Raw genomic sequence first — 19,327 nt, forward strand, 5'->3', positions numbered from 1 at the left:
GTATGGATCAGATTATTGAAGTTAAACTTTCCATGCTGGTTTCCTTATATAAGAGATATGTTGTGTTTGTTCTTTTGTGATTGACTCGTTTCACTGAACATAATGGTCTCTAGCTGGGACCACCTAGTTGTAAAAAGTGTAATTTCATTCTTTTTAACAGCTGAACAATATTCCATGGAGTAGATGTACCACAGTTTCTTTAACCACTCTTTGTTTTTTCTTCTTTCTTTTATTTTTTTTTTTTTTGCATTTCATTTTTTTAATTAATTACATTGCATTATGTGATACATTTTTTATGCACTGGGATTCCCTCCGCCCCTCCCCACGCCCTCCCCCCACAGCGGATTGCTCCACCTTGTTGCATTTCCATAGTTCAAATTCAGTTGACATTCTTTCATTGGAGGTATTTACCAAGCATAAAGTCCAGCATCTTATTGTCCTGGTGAGTTCAGTGGTTTCTTGGTGAGACCATCTCTGGTCTGAAGGTAGAGCCGGTAGAGTATCATCCCAATCAATTAAAAGCCCCAACATAATATTTCCAACCATTTACAACATTGTGGTATTAATTGACATGGTATTGATTAACCAGTATGTTAATAGGAAAATGCAGGTTCTCAACCACAACCTGTGACTTCTTCATAGACATTTCAAATTTTTTAACCACTCTTTGGACACACATCTGAATTGTTTCCATGTCTTTGCTATTATGGATTGTGCTGCTGCAAATATAGGATTACAGATCCCCTTCTCCTATGCAGATTTCATTTCTATTGGGTATATTCCTAGGAGTGGGATAGCTGGGTCATATGGCAGGTTTATTTGTAATTCTCCAAGCACTCTTCGTACTGATTTCCACAGTGGTTGTATTAGCTTACACTCCCACCAGCAGTGAAGGAGGGTGTCTTTTCTCCCCACATCTATGCCAGCAGGTGTTGTCAGTTGAGTTCTGAATGTAGGCCAGTCTCACTGGAGTTAGGTGGTACCTCAAGGTGGTCTTCATTTGTATCTCTCTTATGGATAGGGAGCCTGAGCATCTTTTCATATGTCTGTTAGTCATTTGAATCTGTTCTTTTGAAAAATGTCTATCATTTCCTATGCCCATTTTGGTACAGGGTTGTTTTTTGTTGTGGTGATGGTGGTGGTGGTGGTGGGTTTTTTTGTTGTAGTTGTAGTTGTTGTTTTGTTCTGTTTTTGCTGTCCCTGGGTTTCTGAAGCTCTTTGTGAATCCTGGATAGTAGTCCCCTATCACTTGTGTAGTGTGCAAAAATTTTTTCACATTCTGTTGGTTGCTTCTTCACTTTGTTAATTGTTTCCTTTGCTGTACAGAAGCTTTTTAGTTTTATGTAGTCCCATTTATTCATTTTGGCTTTGCTTGGATCTTTTCTAAGAAGTCTTTCCCTGTTCCTGTATCTTGGAGAGTGCTTCCTATGTTTTCCTTTAATATTTTGATGGCTTCTGGGTGTAGATTTAGGTCCTTGATCCATTTAGAGCTGACTTTTGTGTAATGTGACAGGTGTGGGTCTTGCTTCTTAATTCTGCAAGCTGCTATCCAGTTGTCCCAACAGCATTTGTTGAATAGATCAGGCTTTTTGCCTGGATTATTTTCAGTTTTCTTGTCAAAGATTAGTTGACTATACATGTGTAGGCTCCCTTCTGGTGTTTCTATTCTATTCTGTTCTGTTCCATTGATCTTCTCTGTTTCTTGAAATTTGTTATACATTTCTTTATAGTCTGAAATTCCCCTCACCCCCATTTTCTGCTCCCAGGACTGATTTTTTCCATAATGACACTCTCCATAAAGAATTACAATTGCATCAGTCTGCTATTTAAGAGTGCCCCGACAATACTTGTACACACACTGTCAGACAGTCCGTCATTCCATTGTCTAGATATATCCAACACTTTCATTGGGAGTCAGCCTAGCGGCTAAAATCCTCACCTTGCACATTGCCAGGATCCCATATGGGTGCTGGTTCTAATCCTGGCAGCCCCATTTCCCATCCAGCTCTCTGCTTGTGGCCTGGGAAATCTATCGAGGACGTCCCAAAGCCTTGGGATCCTACACCAACATGGGAGACCTGGAAGAGGCTCCTGGCTTTGGATTGGCTCAGCTCCTGCCATTGCAGCCACTTGGGGAGTGAATCATCAAATGGGAGATCTTCCTCTCTGTCTCTCCTCTGCTCTGTGTATCTGACTTTCCAATAAAAAAAAAACCTCAGGAAAAAAATTGTGGATAAATGTTCATCTGTGCGGTCCTATGAAGCAGGTTTTTTATCCCTGCGGGGTGAGGGGTGGAAGGAGAGAAAGAAGGGAGGAGAAAGAAAGAGAAAAGGGGGTGTTTTTAGGACAAAGTGATACCACTGTATAAAACGGGCATCTATTTCTTTTTTTCATGATCGTTACAGCTTGATTAGGGTGATTAGGGCGCAAAGGGTCAAGGGCTACAGGGAAGTGGGTAAGACCATTATTTCCACATTCTCTTTTTTCCTTCCTAAATCTGGGCGAAGGGGAGAGATAATGAAGAAGCCACACCCGGCCTCCCAACCATCCCAGGCTCCCCGATGTTGGGCATGCTGCGAGGGTACTGCTCAAGTGGTTTTAAAAGTTCAGCAGTTCTGAATTGCTGCCAATCTTGCCATTCCAAGCATGTTGAAATCTCTCCAGAATCCACTGGCTGACATAGTCCATCTTAGAGTCTCCATTTGCCCAGATTTTCACTGCCAACACATGGCTGGGGTAATTGATGGATTTGTTCTGTTCTCCATCCTCTGTTGTGGTACGGTGTCCTCTGGATCATCCATTTCTAACGAGCAGCATTAGTGAGAGACAGCCATTTCTCTTAGAAACTAGGTGTGCACACCTTCTTTTCTAAAATGAAAAGCAAATAGCACATGATACCTTTCACTTTGTTTGTGAGCTTTCTTTGGCTTATTCTTTGACTCAGGTTGGTCCAGATGGTTTGCTAAAGCTCAGTGGCTCAGCGCTTAATAACGAGTTCTTCACGTCAGCGGCACAAGGCTGGAAGGAACGGCTCTCAGAAGGTGAGTATGCTACCTGCCGGCCTCCGGGCCCTCCTTGTGCCTGGAGCTACAGCAGTGCATGCTGGCAGCTCTCCACCTCAACTGGCAGGCATTTGGGCCGTTTTGGAAGATGCAGGCAAGTTGATTCCAGCAGGTGGAATCAGCCATCCTGTGTGAAACACGTTGGATTTTGATGCGGAGCCTGTGTAGCCATGTTGACTTCTGAAGGAGTCCAACAGTAAGCTTCTTTTGTAATTTAAAGTTACCTGAGAAATCACCCTATTCTTAATATTCTGGTTCAGTAATTCTGGATTATTGCTTAGGAATTAAAACTCTAATAACTTGCTAAAAAGCAGGGTATATAACTGCTTATCTTGTAATGCAATGAATCACAGTTTTCTTAGCAATAAGATTGTCTCAAACTAGCAATGAAAGGGCCTGGTGCAATAGCCTAGTGGCTAAATCCTTGTCTTACATGCACCAAGATCCAATTTGGGCTCCAGTTTGTGTCCCAGTTGCTCTACTTCCCATCCCGCTACCTGCTTGTGACCTGGGAAAGCAGGAGAGGATGACCCAAAGCCTTTGGATCCTGCTTCCACATGGGAGACCTGGAAGAAGTTCCTGATTCCTGGCTTTTAGATTGGCTTAGCTCTGGCCATTGCGGCCACTTGGGGAGTGAACCAGCTTTCTCTGTCTCCTCCTCTCTGTAAATATGCCTTTCCAATAAAAAATAAATAGAAATTAAAAAACTGTTGTATTCAGATATGTCTTATTTGCTATAACATTTATCCATTTGAAATGTGGTGAAGTAGCAATGAGAACATCTTAGTAAGTCTAGATTGTGACCAAGTTTATTGACGGTCCTTGACTGTCACATGTGCTATGTGTCTGACCTGGATTTGAGATACTTACGGTGACAAGCTTAGCTGGTTTTTTAATCTTTTTTTTTTTTTTTTTTAAGTTTTCCCAAGTGATTTGCAGCCATAATTAAGACCAATGACTGCATTATTTCAAATATTACATCTCACAATATATATGGGATCCAAAATAACGCTTGAAAAGTTATATATAGTTATGCTTTAAACAAGTGTGAAAAGATTTAAGCAGATTTGTAAGGAAGGTGTTAGAAATGCTGTTCATTGCCTGCTTTACTTGTCATCAAATCCCTGACAACTGGAGTTAAGTGGCCAGCTAGCGTGAGAGAACCTCAGTGAGCACGGGAAAGCGGCATCTCTGGAGGGCTCTCATGTTTGCATGGCTCGCCGCAGCTATGGGCTTTTCCACGTTTTAGAAGGGATTCTGCATGGGAGGACTCTGGCCGATCACCATGGCCCTGTGACAGATTTCTTTGGGCAGCAATCTCTTTTTTTTCTGAAAGAATTAATTAAAATCACATACACACTGTAAAACACATCAGTTGCCAGTACCTTTCCTTAAGAATACATTGTTATGGGCCCGGCGGCATGGTCTAGCAGCTAAAGTCCTCGCCTTGAAAGCCCCGGGATCCCATATGGGCGCCGGTTCTAATCCCGGCAGCTCCACTTCCCATCCAGCTCCCTGCTTGTGGCCTGGGAAAGCAGTCAAGGACGGCCCAAAGCTTTGGGAGCCTGCACCTGCGTGGGAGACCCGGAAGAGGTTCCAGGTTCCCAGCATCGGATTGGCGCGTACCGGCCCGTTGCGGCTCACTTGGGGAGTGAAACATCGGACGGAAGATCTTCCTCTCTGTCTTTCCTCCTCTCTGTATATCCGGCTTTCCAGTAACAATAAAATCTTAAAAAAAAAAAAAAGAATACATTGTTATTCAACACTATCAACAGTAATGCTTTATTATCAGGGTTACTTACAAAGAAAAACCATACAAGCCAGTGACGGCTGCACCTGCAATCACATGTTAATGGGCTACAGACACTGAACACTGCATTGGTGAACAGGTTGGTACTTCTGTACCTTACTGTATGTGACATGGGGGGCTCAAAAGCAGAAATTCTGGTTTGAATCCTTTGCAGAGTTTCTCTTTACCTATTTCTTCTGTGACATCCATCGTCCTTTAACCCTTTTCTTTTCCTTCCTTCGTTTTAAACCCCCTCCTTGGGGTCTGTTTGTTCATTTATTTATTTATTTGAAAAGCAGAGTTACAGAGAGATGTGAAAAAGTTCTTCTATCTACTGGTTCATTCCACAGATGGCCATAATGGCCAGGTCTAGGCCAGGGCAAAGCCACGCACCTGGAACTCTATCCTGGACTCTCATGTTGGTGGCAGAAGCCCAAATACTTGAGATATCTGCTACTTTCCCAGATGTATCAGCAGGAAACTGGATCAGAAATGGAGCAGCCAGAACTGGAACCCACACTCACATGAGGTGCTGGCATTGCATATGGCGGCTAACTCATGGCATGATCATACCAGCCCCCATAGTCTACCGTTTCCACCTCTTATTCCCTGATACCCTACCAGTAAGTATGAATAAATATGAAAGGCAGCTTTTCTGAGCCATAAACCTGAAAAAGGCCTACCCAGTAGTCCAGTAGTCTGCTGCTGGAGTGGGTAGGATTGATGTGGCTGGTGGTTTATGCAAAAGACATGGCATAGTCACAGTATTGGCATGTTGGATACCTTGTTGCTGGGGAACAAAACTGGTACATTTTTTGGAACAGTTAGAAAACTGACAACTCCAGAATCATTTTCTACCCTGTTTACTAGAATGTCAAACCGGGTACTAGCTTTTCATTATATAGTTATAGGAAAAGTCCCAAATTTCAACTTGCCTTAGAAAAGCAGAATTTTAAAATAATAAATTTAGTGTAAACATATCACTTTAAAAACAAACCAGAGGGGACCCGGCGCGATGGCATAGTGGTTAAGATCCTCACCTTGCACGCACTAGAATCCCATATGGGCGCCGGTTCTAACCCCAGCGGCCCCGCTTCCCATCCTTCCCTGCCTGTGGCCTGGGAAAGCAGTTGAGGACGGCCCAAAGCTTTGGGACCCTACACCCGTGTGGGAGACCTGGAAGAGTCTCCTGGCTTTGGATTGGCATAGTACCAGCCGTTGCGGCCGCCTGGAGAGTGAATCATCAATGGAAGATCTTCCTCTCTGTCTCTCCTCTCTGTATATCTGACTTTGTAATAAAGATTTTAAAATAAATCTTAAAAAAAAAAAAAAACAGAGGGCCCGGCGGCATGGCCTAGCTGCTAAAGTCCTCGCCTTGAACGCCCCGGGATCCTGTATGGTCGCTGGTTCTAATCCCGGCAGCTCCACTTCCCATCCAGCTCCCTGCTTGTGCCCTGGGAAAGCAGTCGAGGACGGCCCAAAGCTTTGGGATACTGCACCCGCGTGGGAGACCTGGAGAAGGAAGTTCCTGCTTCAGATCGGCGCAGCACCGGCCGTTGCGGCTCACTTGGGGAGTGAATCATCGAACGAAAGATCTTCCTCTCTGTCTCCCCTCCTCTCTGCATATCTGACTTTGTAATAAAAAAACAAATAAATCTTAAAAAAAAAGAAAAAACAGTTTAAAAGAATCTGTGTGTACTATGGTGTTAGGAGTAGGGAGGATATGCTTCAGCCCATCACACAGGCTCAGGTGTCACCCCTGAGGGCTGGAGACTATGTAGAGGGGTGTGCAAAGCTCCTCTCTCCCTGGGCCTGGATGGCCTGGAGGTACTGCTTCCAGGCAGGTATACTAGGGAGGCTCTGTGACTTCATAGGACAGAGTCCTGGGTGCAGCCTGAGTCCACTATGAGTTAGAAATACTGCTGAATGGAATGTTCCTTTTTTTCAAATTTTGTTTTTAAAATTTATTTAAAGGGAACAAATTGCATGTGTTTTATAAATGCAGTTTTAACATAATGATATTTCCCACTTCCTCTCTCCCGAATCATCTTTTTTTGCTGCTTTACAGGTGAGTTTACTCCCGAGATGCAGGTGAGGATTCGACAAGAGATTGAGAAGGAGAAAAAAGTGGAGCCATGGAAGGAACAGTTCTTTGAAAGTTACTACGGTCAGAGGTAATAGCTTCTGTGAACCCAATATCAATTCCTGCATATTTTATCCTGGGAACTTCATCTCATTAACTCCACAAACAAATCTAATGTGCCACTTTCTGTTTCTGTTTATGTCACCAATTTTTTCTATAGTGCACCAAGTGAGAAAGTTTACTTAAAAGGTGAGGGAACACACACACACACACTGTTCAGGAATAGAGTGGACCAGGAAGAATAGGGGAGGCAAGTATAGCGCCAACGCTTAGCACCGTGTCTCATCCTTGTCTGCAGGAAGGGCAAGAGAGCCCTGTCATCAGTTCCGCACCAGGAGGACTTTCCTTGTATGAGTCATGGGCCTCAGAATTTGTTTTGTAAGACTTATTTTGTTGATCTGAAAAGCAGAATTACAGAGAGGGAAAGATAGAAAAATATTCCATCCACTGGCTTACTCTCCTAAAGGCCCCAGTGACTGGGACTGAGCAAGGCGAAAGCAGGAGCCAGGAACTTTTTGCAGGTCTCTCACGTGCATGCAGGCCCCAGGGCCTTAAGCCATCCTCTGCTGCTATCCAAAGTGCATTAGCAGGCAGCTGAATCAGAAGTGGAACATCTGGGACTCAACCCATGTGGGATGCCAGTGCCAGAGGTGGAAAATGAGTCTGTTACACCACCACACTGGACCCCTGATGTCAATTTTGATTCCAGCTTCTTGTTAATACACCTGGAAGGCAGTAGATGATGGTCCTCCAGCTTTTTGTGATCCATGCCTCTAGACAATGTGGCCACTCTATGTAGAAGTGATAAGAGTAACCTGCATTACTAAGCAGTTAGGTAACTATGTGAATTAGCTTCAATAGCTGCAGCACTAAGGTAATTAACCTGTGTCTCATTGAAGAAATGAAGTTACACAAAGCAAATTACTCAGTAGTTCATAGTGGACAGTTGATGTCAAAGGCAGGATTTACACCCAGTCACTCTGATTCCAGAACCTTCACTACCAGTAACAAAAGTAAAAAATACCTTCCTATGTTGGAGTTCCCCATGGTGTTGTCATGTTCCGGTATCTCATGGCTGATAGCTTCAGTAAAGTGGGGCATTTCTCAACTAGGACATTTCTTTCTTTCACTCTTTAGTTCTGGTCTGAGCCTTGAAGACTCAAAGAAGTTGACTGCTTCCCCAATTGATCCCAAAGTCAAGAAAATCCCAGCTGAGCCGCCCAAAACCACCTTTCCTGCAGAGACCTCTCCCACCAGAACAGTCTCCACGGCTCCCCAGTCAGAGTGTAAGGAAGAAGCAGTGTCCACACCATCACCAGTCAAAAAGGAACAGCCCGAAAACCAAGATGAGGGGCAGCCTAGCCTCGTCCTGTGCCCGGAGCCACTGCTTCCCCCGGCTGGCAGCACCACAGCAGAGGAGCCAGGCTGCATGCTCCCCACCCAGGGACCCAAAGATGAGCCGGTCCTGGAGCAGAAGCCAGTGGCGTCTGCCCAACAGGAGTCTGAGAAGGATAATCATCTCACCCCTGTTCCTACTTCCAATGAGAGTGAAAGCCACGACACTTCACTTACATCCCCAAGCAAGCCCAAGAGTCCTGGGGTAGAGAAACCTCTGCTGAAGCCCACGGTAGAAGCAGGTCTGCAAGAGACCCCTGCGACAGAATCCCCAGCAGCTCTTATTGATCAGAGCCCTGAAAGCCTCAAGAGGAAATGCCTCAGTCAGGAGGAGGCCCCTGCGAGCTGGGAAAAGAGGCCACGGGTCGCTGAGAATCGCCTGCCCCAGCCATTTCTGGCCTCGCCCCAGCCCTTTCTCAGCAGAGGAGACAGGGTTCCTGTGCGCAGGGTACCACCTCTCAAGGTAAGCAAGCAGGGAGGCTGCAAGTGGAGAGTTGGCCTGAACATGAAGGGTTTGGTCAAACTACTGAATTTCAAGTAATTTGTGGCATTTCTTAAAGCAGAAAGTCCTATATACTTGGTGTGCTTGTAACTGGGCCTAAACAGATGAAGTGACTGATAACAGAACTGCGATCATGCAATCTTTATTTACTTCTGAATTGGAGGTCGCTATGCAAACCACACCCACTTCCTCCACACTCCCAGCTCTTGTATATTGAGACAGTTTGGGGACTGATTCTCACATGGCAAAATAATTATGAGAATAAGAGCAAGGAGGCCACTGGTGTGACCAGAAGCCCTTGTCTTCCTTTGAGAACCATGGTATCTGAGTGTGCTCTTTCCTCACTGCCAGTAGCTAGTCAGATGTTCCGTGAGTCTGCAATTACCTGCGGCTGCCTCCTGTGGATGGAAATTGGGTGCCTGCCCTGGGTACCTAAGGAACATGAGTTGGCACAGCCTTACTAAGCTGTCTGCCTATCCTGTGTCTTTAATATGACTGTGTGCCCATCAAGAATGAGGCACTAGGCAGCAGTGGGTATGGACCCCAGGAGAGCACTCTCCTTTCCCCTTCTGTTCAGCCTAGAGGAACCAGAATTAGTGCCATCGGGAAATATTCCTGATATTCCACCAGGAAATAGTAATTTCCTAGCATTCATTTGTCACATCCACGTGCCACTTGACTACTCGCTCACTGTGCTTCTTAATTACTAGTAGAATCGACAGTCATTCTTTGTTGCCCTTTGATTTAAAGATCTGTGGCTTTGACACCTAGGGATCTTGAGTTTTAGTTGATATTGGGTTTTTTTTCTTCCTGCCATTAACATTCACTATCATGCTTTGCTAGAGATCCTGGTTTTGATGAGAACCACATTTCCTATTCTTATAAAAAATATTATAAAGCTTTCTTCAATGAATATTGGTCACAACTTACCTCCAGTACTCAGTGCTGAGGTGCAGTTTCCCTTTTTTATTATTGTAAATATTGATTTATTTATTTGAAAGAGTTTACAGAGAACAAGAGCTCTTCCATCCTGATTCACTCCCCAGATGGCCCTCAGGGACTAGGGATAGGTCAAGCCAAAGCCAAGAGCCTAGAGCTTATTCTGGGTCTCCTACTTGGGGGCAGGGGCCTAAGCATTTGGGCCATGTTCTGCCACTTTCCCAGGTCCAGTCACGAGGAGCTGGATTTGAAGTGGAGCAGCTGGGTTGCAACCAGTACAACCTCACAGACAGTGGCTTTACCTGCCGCACCATAGTGCCAGCCCCAAGGTGTAGTTTTTTAAGATGCATCATGGTCTGCCTACTTCCTGTTAATGTGGACAGACTCAATGCTGAAAACAAATCCACGGGGTCGAAAGCAATGCACTTTTACTTTTTTTTTTCTCTACCTTCCCTCCCACCCAAAATGCATTTCACCAGATTTTGCTTTGGTAACTCTTTTACCTTAGACCTATTAAAAATCCCACTTTCTATACACAAACACCCATGCAGAATGTACTTGAAAAGACTTGACTCCTGCTTCACAGGGATAGGGCAGCTCAATAAGATAAGTTCTTACAGTGGTTTTGTACTTAAAGCTTCTCCTTTATTCTGCATAACCAGGTAATCTCACCACTTACATGAATGATCAAAACTCATTATTGTAAGTAGTAAAACATTTAAGCCACTTTAAATGGTTGTCCTTATTCGATTTCAGCATGTTATCAAAGATTTTCTATTACTATTATAATATCTTTATTGTGCTAGATATGGTATTGTCAAGAGTATTCCTATATCAAGTTGCTTGTCTCTGTTTAAAATTCCCTAGAAGGGCTAGCAGTGTAGCACAGTGGTTTAAGCCATTGCCTGCAATGCCATGCCAGTGTCCCCATATGGATGCTAGTTTGTGTTCTAGCTGCTCCACTTCCAATCCAGTTCCCTGCTAATGCACCTGGGAATGCAGCAGAAGATGGTCCAAGTGCTTGGACTCCTGCCACCCACGTGGGAAACCTGGATAGAGTTCCAGGCTCCTGGCCTTGGACTGGCCCAGACTTGGCTGTTGCAGCCATTTGGGTAATGAAAAAGCAGGTTGGAAGATCTCTGTCTCTCCTTCCCTCCATATGTCTGTCTCTTTCTCTTCCTTTCTCTGTAATTCTGGCTTCCAAATAACTTTTTTGTATTTAATTTCTACTTTTGTGTTCCTGCCACCTCTGTTTCTCTCTTCTTTCTCCCCAGTTTTATCCCCTAGATGGTATTTGCAGCTTTGCTATTGAAGATAGTGTCTGACATAATATTTGCTAAGTAAATATGCTACCAGGGCTTATTAAAATTGAATGTAAAATAAACTTAGCTCTAAGAAGAAATTAAGTACCTCATGTGGCATAGAATACATGGATCTAGAGACATTTTAGAGCATTTAATTAAAATAGCAACTGAAAGTTATTGACTCCTTTAAACTTGCCCAGCTACTGAAAGAAATCCACAACCCAATTAGCATATAATTAATCCAAATAGCTTTCAAACTGTTATTTAGGAGTCAGATTTTTCTTTTGAAATGTGCTGTTTTATGATATGCAAACCAGTAGTTTCAAACATGCTGATGTATCAGAATCTCCCAAATAAATTTTTTTTTTTTACTTTTTCTTTTTTCTTTATTTGAAAGGCATAGCAGCAGAGCGAGATCTTCCATCCACTGATTAACTCCCCTGATGGCCACAGTAAGCTAGAGCAGAACCCAGAAATCTCTCCTGGTCTCCACGTGGGGGACAGGAATACAGGCACTTAAGCAGTCCAACTGTCCTTCACTGCCTTCCCAGACGCAGAAGCGGGAGCTGAATCTGAAGCAAATAGCCAGGACTCAGCACTGGGGGCCAGTGCTGCAAGCAGTAGCTTATCATTCTGTGCCGCAGTGCCAGGACCAGAAGTAACTTTTTTTAAAAAAAGATTTATTTATTTTTATTGGAAAGGCAGATATACAGAGAGGAGGAGAGACAGAGAGGAAGATCTTCCATCGATGGTTCACTCCCCAAGTGGCCGCAGTGGCCAGTACTGTGCCAATCAGGAGCCAGGAGCTCTTCCAGGTCTCCCACACGGGTGCAGGGTCCCAAGGCCTTGGGCCATCCTCGACTGCTTTCCCAGGGCACAAGCAGGGAGCTGGATGGGAAGTGGAGCTGCCGGGATTAGAACTGGCACCCATATGGGATCCTGGTGCGTGCAAGGCGAGGGTCTTAACCACTATGCTATCGCACCAGGCCCCAGAAGTAACTTTTGAATAGACTTTTTTTCCTAGTGATTGTGATTTGTACATTTGTGATAGGAATCAGGGCCTATATTTGTATTTTAGAAAGCTACACAAATAAGTGGCCAGAGTTCTGGCATAATAGGTTAATCTGCTGCCTGCAATGCTGGCATCCCATGTGGGTGCTGGTTTAGATCCTGACTGCTCCATTTCTGATCCAACTTCTTGCTAATGCACCTGGAAAAGGAGGGCAAAATGATCCCAGTCTTTGGGTCCCTGCATCCTGGAGGAGACTCTTGTTTCCTGACTGTCGCTGGACCCAGCCCTGGCTCATAGCAGCCATTTGGGAACTGAACCAGAAAATAAAAACCTGGGTCTCTGTTTCTCCTTTTCTCTCTATAACTGCCTGTGAAGCAAAAATAAATCTTTGAAAAGAAAAGCAAACCACACAAGTTAGTATGATACCACCAGGGGTGAAATGAGTGGTATGTATTCACTCCCTCACGTGCTTGGGAATAGCAGGGCACCACAGTGTAGGTGACACAAGTGTTCCTTCTGGTGCTATCTAGAAGCTTCAGTCATTTTAGATAATCCAGCATACATGCTTGTATGTGCAGGGGAAAAAAAACTGTTTTCCCCAGCTCTTGATATTAATGGTAAAAGACTGTGAGGGCATAATACCTGTTTTCCTCCTCTGTTTGTTTGTTTCTCACTTCAAAAACAGGAACCATGAAAAACCTGTATGTTAATTGCTATGCAGGTATGGGTGGTAGTAGCGTTAGGGAGCAGTTGTGCAGAGATTTTGGGGTTGGAGTAGACGGAGAACCAGCCCTGGCATTGATAGGAAAGATGATGGGACTCATGTTCGCACCACGTGTTGGTCTCCCATGATTTTCTCAGTGTAGTCTTCATCTACTCTAAGAATGCAGGGATTAATGAAGTTTCACTATTTTCACAAATGAAAACTAAACTCTGTTGTCTTCTGTCTGCTTCCTTTCAGATCCCGGTCTCCAGACTCTCCTGCTTGCCGTTTCCCCCGTCGCAGGTCTCTCCCAGGGCTCGATTTCCCATCTCCATCACTAGTCCCAACAGAACAGGGGCCAGAACCCTGGCAGACATCAAAGCCAAAGCCCAGCTGGTCAAAGCACAGAGGGCAGCTGCTGCTGCAGCCGCTGCCGCCGCCGCCGCCGCCACTGTTGGTGGGACCATCCCTGGACCCGGCCCTGGGGGCGGACAAGTCTCGGGAGAAGGAGGTGAAAGGAAAGATGCAGGAGGAGGGAGTCCAGGCCCAGACAGAGCCCATGAAAGTGGACCAGGCCACACCGTGGAGCTGGCAGGAGCTGGAGGCAGGAGAGGTACGGGAGAGCTTTTACCCTGTGCTCCAGAGATTCAGCCCCAGCCTGTGGCCAAGACCCCAGGCCAGACCCAGCTTCCTAGTGGCCCTGGAACACAACTACAGCAAGCCCCCTCAGTGCCTCCAACACCTGTCCCCAGTGGAGCAGGACCAGGTGCCCCCTCTCCAGCCCACAGAGAGAGACTGAGCAGTGAAAAGCTCCAGCCCACCAAGGCAGCATCCACAGTGGCCTCTCTTAGTCACCCCACAGGGCCCAGTAATTGTAGACAGGAAAAGGCCCCTTCTCCTCCACCACCAGGTCCTACTCTACTCCCAGGGGCTTCCCCTGTTCGATTTGCAGCTGATGGCACTGTTGAGTCCAAAGCCAATTCCAGTGAGAATACACCAAACCCTTCAGCCTTGACCAAGGTAAATGCCAGTGCCCCGGTGGCCACAGCTCCCACCCCTGTTGCAGCTTTATTGACAACAGCCACTTTAGAGAAGCTCTCGGGCTCCCAGGTCAGTGTGACCACAGCTCCTCCTGGGTCAGCTCCTTCCTTAAGCACTTCGCCAGCAGCTTCTAGCCTTAAACCCCCAGGAACTTCCTTAAATGCCAACGGCCCCATTTCACGATCAAGCTCTAGTATCCCTGCTAATAATCCTCTGGTTACTCAGCTGCTTCAGGGCAAAGATGTGCCCATGGAGCAGATCCTGCCTAAACCTCTCACCAAAGTTGAAGTGAAAACGGTCCCCATGACCACAAAAGAGAAGGGCATAGGGCTAGTCCCGGGCAGCACCATGAGAGAAAGTAGCACCAGAGAGGAAGTCCACGCGCGACTGGTGCATCCAGCTGTGCAACAGCTGGGAAGCACTTTGCAGAGTAAGCCACTCCCCCAGGGCCCCAGGCCGCTGCAGCTCTTGCCACCGAAGGACCTGAGGGACTTGAGCATTGACACACATCAGTACCAGGAAGGACTCAGCAAAGCAACCCAAGATCAGATCCTGCAGACTCTGGTCCAGAGGATGCACAGGCAGAATATTCTCTCATTTGGGCCCCCCTCCCAGTTCAGCTTCCCCCACTCAGGTTTCCAGCTGAAAGACATCTCTACAAGCCAGAGGTTCATGCTGGGCTTTGCTGGCAGAAGGACATCCAAGCCTGCCATGGCGGGCCACTACTTACTGAATGTTTCAACCTATGGCCGTGGTTCGGAGAGCTGTAGGAGGGCTCATTCTGTAAACCCCGAAGACCGTTTTTGCCTCAGTAGCCCCCCTGAAGCCTTAAAAGTGGGGTATGCAGATGGTAAAAACGCAACAGGCGATGACAGCAGCGGCAAAGAGGATGACACTGATGAGGAAAGTACGGGTGATGAGCAGGAGTCTGTAGTGGTGAAGAAGGAGCCCCCGGCCCCCCAGAGCTCCGACCAGGGGGACGTGAGTTCGGGACCGCCCAGGAGGGATATGTCTATCAGCTCAGCCAGCCGGGGTGTGAAGGCCGAGGCACCAGCGAGCGAGCAAACTGCTTCGACCAAGGAGAGTTACCTGTTCTCCAGAGGCCAGGCCTTTGATGAGAAGACTCTGGCCAGGGATTTTATTCAGGCAGCACAGAAGCAAGTGGTTCATGCAGTGAGAGGGAAGACGATGCGGGGCAGCCCTGAGGTTTTCAGTTCTGCCCTGCCTCTGCCTGCTGACAGTCCCACCCATCAGCCTCAGCGCCTTCCCCCGCTGCAAACCCCAAAGCTGTATGGAAGTCCCACACAGCTCGGGCCAAACTACAGGGGCATGATCAATGTCTCCACCTCTCCTGACATGGACCACAATGCTACTGTGCCAGGTAGCCAGGTATCTAGCAACGTGGGTGACGTCATGTCCTTCTCGGTGACCGTCACAACCATCCCTGCTGGCCAAGCAATGAATCCCAGCAGCCACGGGCAGACCATCCCCGTCCAGGCCTTTCCAGAAGAGAACAGTCTTGAGGACACGCCTTCGAAATGCTACTGCCGATTGAAAGCCATGATCATGTGCAAGGGCTGTGGAGCTTTCTGCCATGATGACTGCATTGGCCCCTCCAAACTCTGTGTCTCCTGCCTTGTTGTTCGGTAATGAGACCGGAAAGGTGCACGCTGTCAGGGTGGGGGCGGGGACAGGCTGCTAAGGTGTGCTTTTGGGGTCCTTTGGGAATCACAAACACTTCGGTTTCAGTTGTCGTATCAGACAAATGCTAATCAGGAATACAGAATGCAGGTCTTTTTTTTTTTTTTTTTTTTCCAATTTAAAGGAAGAGCACCTTGTATAGTTAAGTCTGAGTCAAGCAAGACTATGAATCTGTGACAAGTTTGCACTTAGAAAATCATGTAAATATGTCACATTTTTGTTTAACATTGTTTTCTCAGCGTTTAGGTAATAATGCGTTGCTTTGAATTCAGATTTATGTTCCACTTCACGTGACTCTGAGAAAAGCTGACTATCCCACACATTACAAGCAAACTGCCTCCCTCCGACCTGGGCTGAGAGAGGCCCAGGAAAGCAGTGAGGAAGGGACAGGTGGGCTTTACAAATGACCACAGGCTAGAAGTGTGTCTTGACATGCTGGCTACAAGTTGTACAGAGATATTGCAGCCTTTACAGGATTTGGGTTCAGGCTCACACAGCCCCTTTGTCTTAGACAGAAGCTGTTCAAGTTGATGTTTTTGTTGAGGCCTTAATCTCTCAGGCAGCGTTTCAGACCCTGGAAGCTCCGGCTTGCTCTTGGCTTCAGTCAGCCCTGTCAGCGTCTCCCCTATGCCCACCCCGTCCCCACCCTGCTCTTGGTAGGCACTGGCCACAGTGGCCAGCACCCTGCCATTCCCTAACCCTGCCTCTCCACCCTGTGATGAGAGTGGCTCCACAGACCCTGTGTATGACTGTAGCCTGCACAGGGCCGTGATTCCAGCAGTAAGAGCTGCGCACCTGGGGCTTTTACAGACAGGTTTGAAATACGCGGGCAAAACAGCCAGAGAGGAGTGAGTGATCAGGTAACTTGAACTATGTCTTGTTCAGTATAGGGAATAACTGCATAGATGGTTAAACTGAGCAGAAAGAACTCAGGAAAACAGTTTTAACACTCAGAACAAGGTAGCCTGTCTTTTCCTCTTCTGTCCCAACCCATTAGCTGATGCTGTGTAGTTGCAGGTGGAAAAGCTCCGTAACACCACACTGACTCCTTCGCTTCAACCTGTTTTGCCTCCCAAGGTGTCCAAGGATGGAGCAGTCTTACTTCATCTTAGGCTAAACACATGTACATGCCCCCACACACAGTGCAGTTTCTGTTTTAGCCTGTGTGTGACCTGGTTTGGATCACTGCTACCTGCGCTAGAAACGTCTTACATAAAGGGGACTCGGTGAACGGCTACAGAAGTGTCTGAAAGGAAGAAAAGTTGGCTATAAAACTTTGCTGATTTTTGTTGTTTTGGGGGGGTAGGGTGCTTTTCTTACTGTTTTTCAAATCCTTTTTAGTAGCTGAAGAATTTTGGAGTACATATTACTTAGGTCCTGGTTACAGAAGATTAAAATAAACTTACAGTTTACCAGACTTTGGTACTAAGTAGGAGATTGTCAACTTGTACCATGTGCATAGTAATTTCAAGTCTCCTAATTTGAAATGTGTAAAAATACTAGTGCAAGATAGTGCAGATGTATTTGTACTTAATTTTCAGGGTGTGATATTTACAAAATGTGGAACAGTTTAAACTCATGATAGAGTCACATTCCAGGTTAGGAGAGCATAAGCAATAACAATAATAACCTATGGTTTGCCCCATTCTGCTCCCTGCATCATATCCACTTCAAATCCTCCCCCCCCCCCCCCCCTGCAAATCCCTGTTCCAAAGCCGGAAGAAACTTACTCTCCTGATTCTCGTTTTTCTTTTCCAGCTTTTTTTTGTGTGTCCCAAGGCAAAAAGAAGATCTGTATCCCGGTTTCAGCCAGGCAGTACGTCCTTCTGTCTTCCCTTTTTCCTCCAACACACACATAGCGTGGTTGTCATCAGAAGGGTAGGGAGTCAGCTTAGAGCCAAGAACCACAAGGAAACAGGAACTGTGGTTATGCTGCCAAACTGGTTGGTGCCTGGGTAAGCTAAGTGGGGTTTTGAAAGGCCCCTTGCTGGGTCATGCTTCCTACACATCTGGCCCTTTTGCTCCTCACCTCAGCAGCTGTGCAGCCTAAAGGGGCCTGGGTGTTTCAGAACGGACCCTGTTGCCAAGTGTCAGCTGCCAGTTTGGATGGATTAAAGTGACGTAACTTTTCTTCACTCCTGTTTCATCAGAAAAGCAGATCTCCCCAAATCCCCTTGTCTGAGAACAGATAGGCTGTGATCCAGAAAGGAGGAACAGTGGCAGGATCTTCTGGGCCAATTAGAGAGCAGACCACATCGTGCCTCACTTGCACTAGACCCAGGCTTTTGCACTTGGGTCCTTAGCATTGCTGTTCGCAAATTCTCTCTAAGAATACTCAGCTGGTACGTGCTGACTGCCCCTGAACAGAAATTAGCTGCTGGGCACTGTCTTAACCAGAGGAGAAAACCATTAAGGACCTGTTAGACTGTGTCAAATTGATACCAGTGATTTCATCGTTTTGTTTCAAGACAGTGACTTTTAGAAAGTCATTCATCTCATAAACTGAACTGGGAAAAATATTACAATCTGGCCCTTCAGAAAGTGAAGCGGTGGAAATAAGAAAACTTTTAAGTGAGCAAGTGTGGTCCTCAGGGACCTTCACAACACTTTTTTTCTTTGGATCCAGTCCATGTCTCAGAGGATGATGTCCCACCATTTCAGGGAGGAGTCGGATGCTGAATCCAATGCACCTGTCTCCCACATGGCCGTCCCTCCCCTCATTGCCCCGGCCCCATCCCACTGCAGGGCACCCCAGGACACATTACTAGCCTGTCATCTCCGTCTGATTTACAGATGTTCTCATTGGTCTAGAAGGGAAGGCTCCCTGAATCTTAAAGAAGTTTAATTAAAATTATCCACCCTTATTAAATAGAAAATAAGACCAAATAATCCAGAATAGTTTGCTCTACTTTTGGTCCTTAACCCCTGTGCTCCAAATGCTGAAGCTGTCTGTGGAATCCTGTCAGATTCTTAAAAGTGAGAGCTGATCAACAGGAAGTTTTTCCCCTGGGGTCCAGGGAGCACGGGTTCACGTGCTGAGAAGGCGCACTGACACCAGTGTGCAAGAGCTGATCTCAGACTGAAGTTAGCAGCCGAAGGAGGACCTCATAATGTCACGCATATTAATGACCCAACAGTTACCATCCCAGTTGTCAATTTCTGCATTTCCCCGCCTCAGAGATCCTGAGAGAACTCTGTGATTGGTTAGAGTGATGGGAGTCTCCTCTGAGTCTCTACTGCAACTTATTTCCAGAACTCGCTGTCAGGGAACAGTGCCGGGGTTGTTTTCTCTTTGATGTCATGTCATAGCAAGGAGAAAAAAGTCTCCCCATTGCATCACAGCCATATGCTAAGGAACAGCTTGACCTAGGGTAGTTCTCAAAGCCCAATTCATAGAACAGTCCAAAGAGACTCCGAGAAACATGTCAGGCAGGAACCTTTCCTACCATGTTTCAATACCTGCATACCTATTGAAAGAGACCAGTAGGTTACATTTCCTAAAGTTGAAGCAATAGCTTCCTAGATTCTTGGTTACTTTATTTTTTTTAATGCTTTACATTTGATATGACTATTAAAGATCAATTTTAAAAATAGCTTTCCAGTAATATATTTTAAGTAATATATATTTTAATATCTATGTAAAAAGTGACAGTGGAAGACTTTGGATTTCTCTTCTATGGATGTTTAATGTAGGACCTCACTGTTAAGGCACAAGTGATTTCAAAGGAAGTTGCTC

At 46.0% G+C, this 19,327-nt stretch overlaps 1 protein-coding gene across 3 annotated transcripts in view; it reads left to right on the forward strand.

Moving 5' to 3' along the window:
* The window catches only part of ASXL2 (ASXL transcriptional regulator 2), a 138,051-nt gene extending 119,850 nt beyond the window's left edge, over nt 1-18,201 (forward strand). For all 3 annotated transcript variants that reach the window (XM_058668183.1, XM_058668184.1, XM_058668185.1), the window contains 4 exons: nt 2,945-3,041; nt 6,920-7,025; nt 8,132-8,852; nt 13,108-18,201. In XM_058668183.1, coding sequence (XP_058524166.1) covers nt 2,945-3,041; nt 6,920-7,025; nt 8,132-8,852; nt 13,108-15,540 — 3,357 coding nt within the window. In that variant the 3' untranslated portion in view covers nt 15,541-18,201. The remainder of the gene's footprint in view (nt 1-2,944; nt 3,042-6,919; nt 7,026-8,131; nt 8,853-13,107) is intronic.
* The last annotated feature ends 1,126 nt before the right edge of the window (nt 18,202-19,327 follow it).

The sequence above is a fragment of the Ochotona princeps genome, chromosome 8, assembly GCF_030435755.1.
Source record: "Ochotona princeps isolate mOchPri1 chromosome 8, mOchPri1.hap1, whole genome shotgun sequence".
Lineage (NCBI taxonomy): Eukaryota > Metazoa > Chordata > Mammalia > Lagomorpha > Ochotonidae > Ochotona > Ochotona princeps.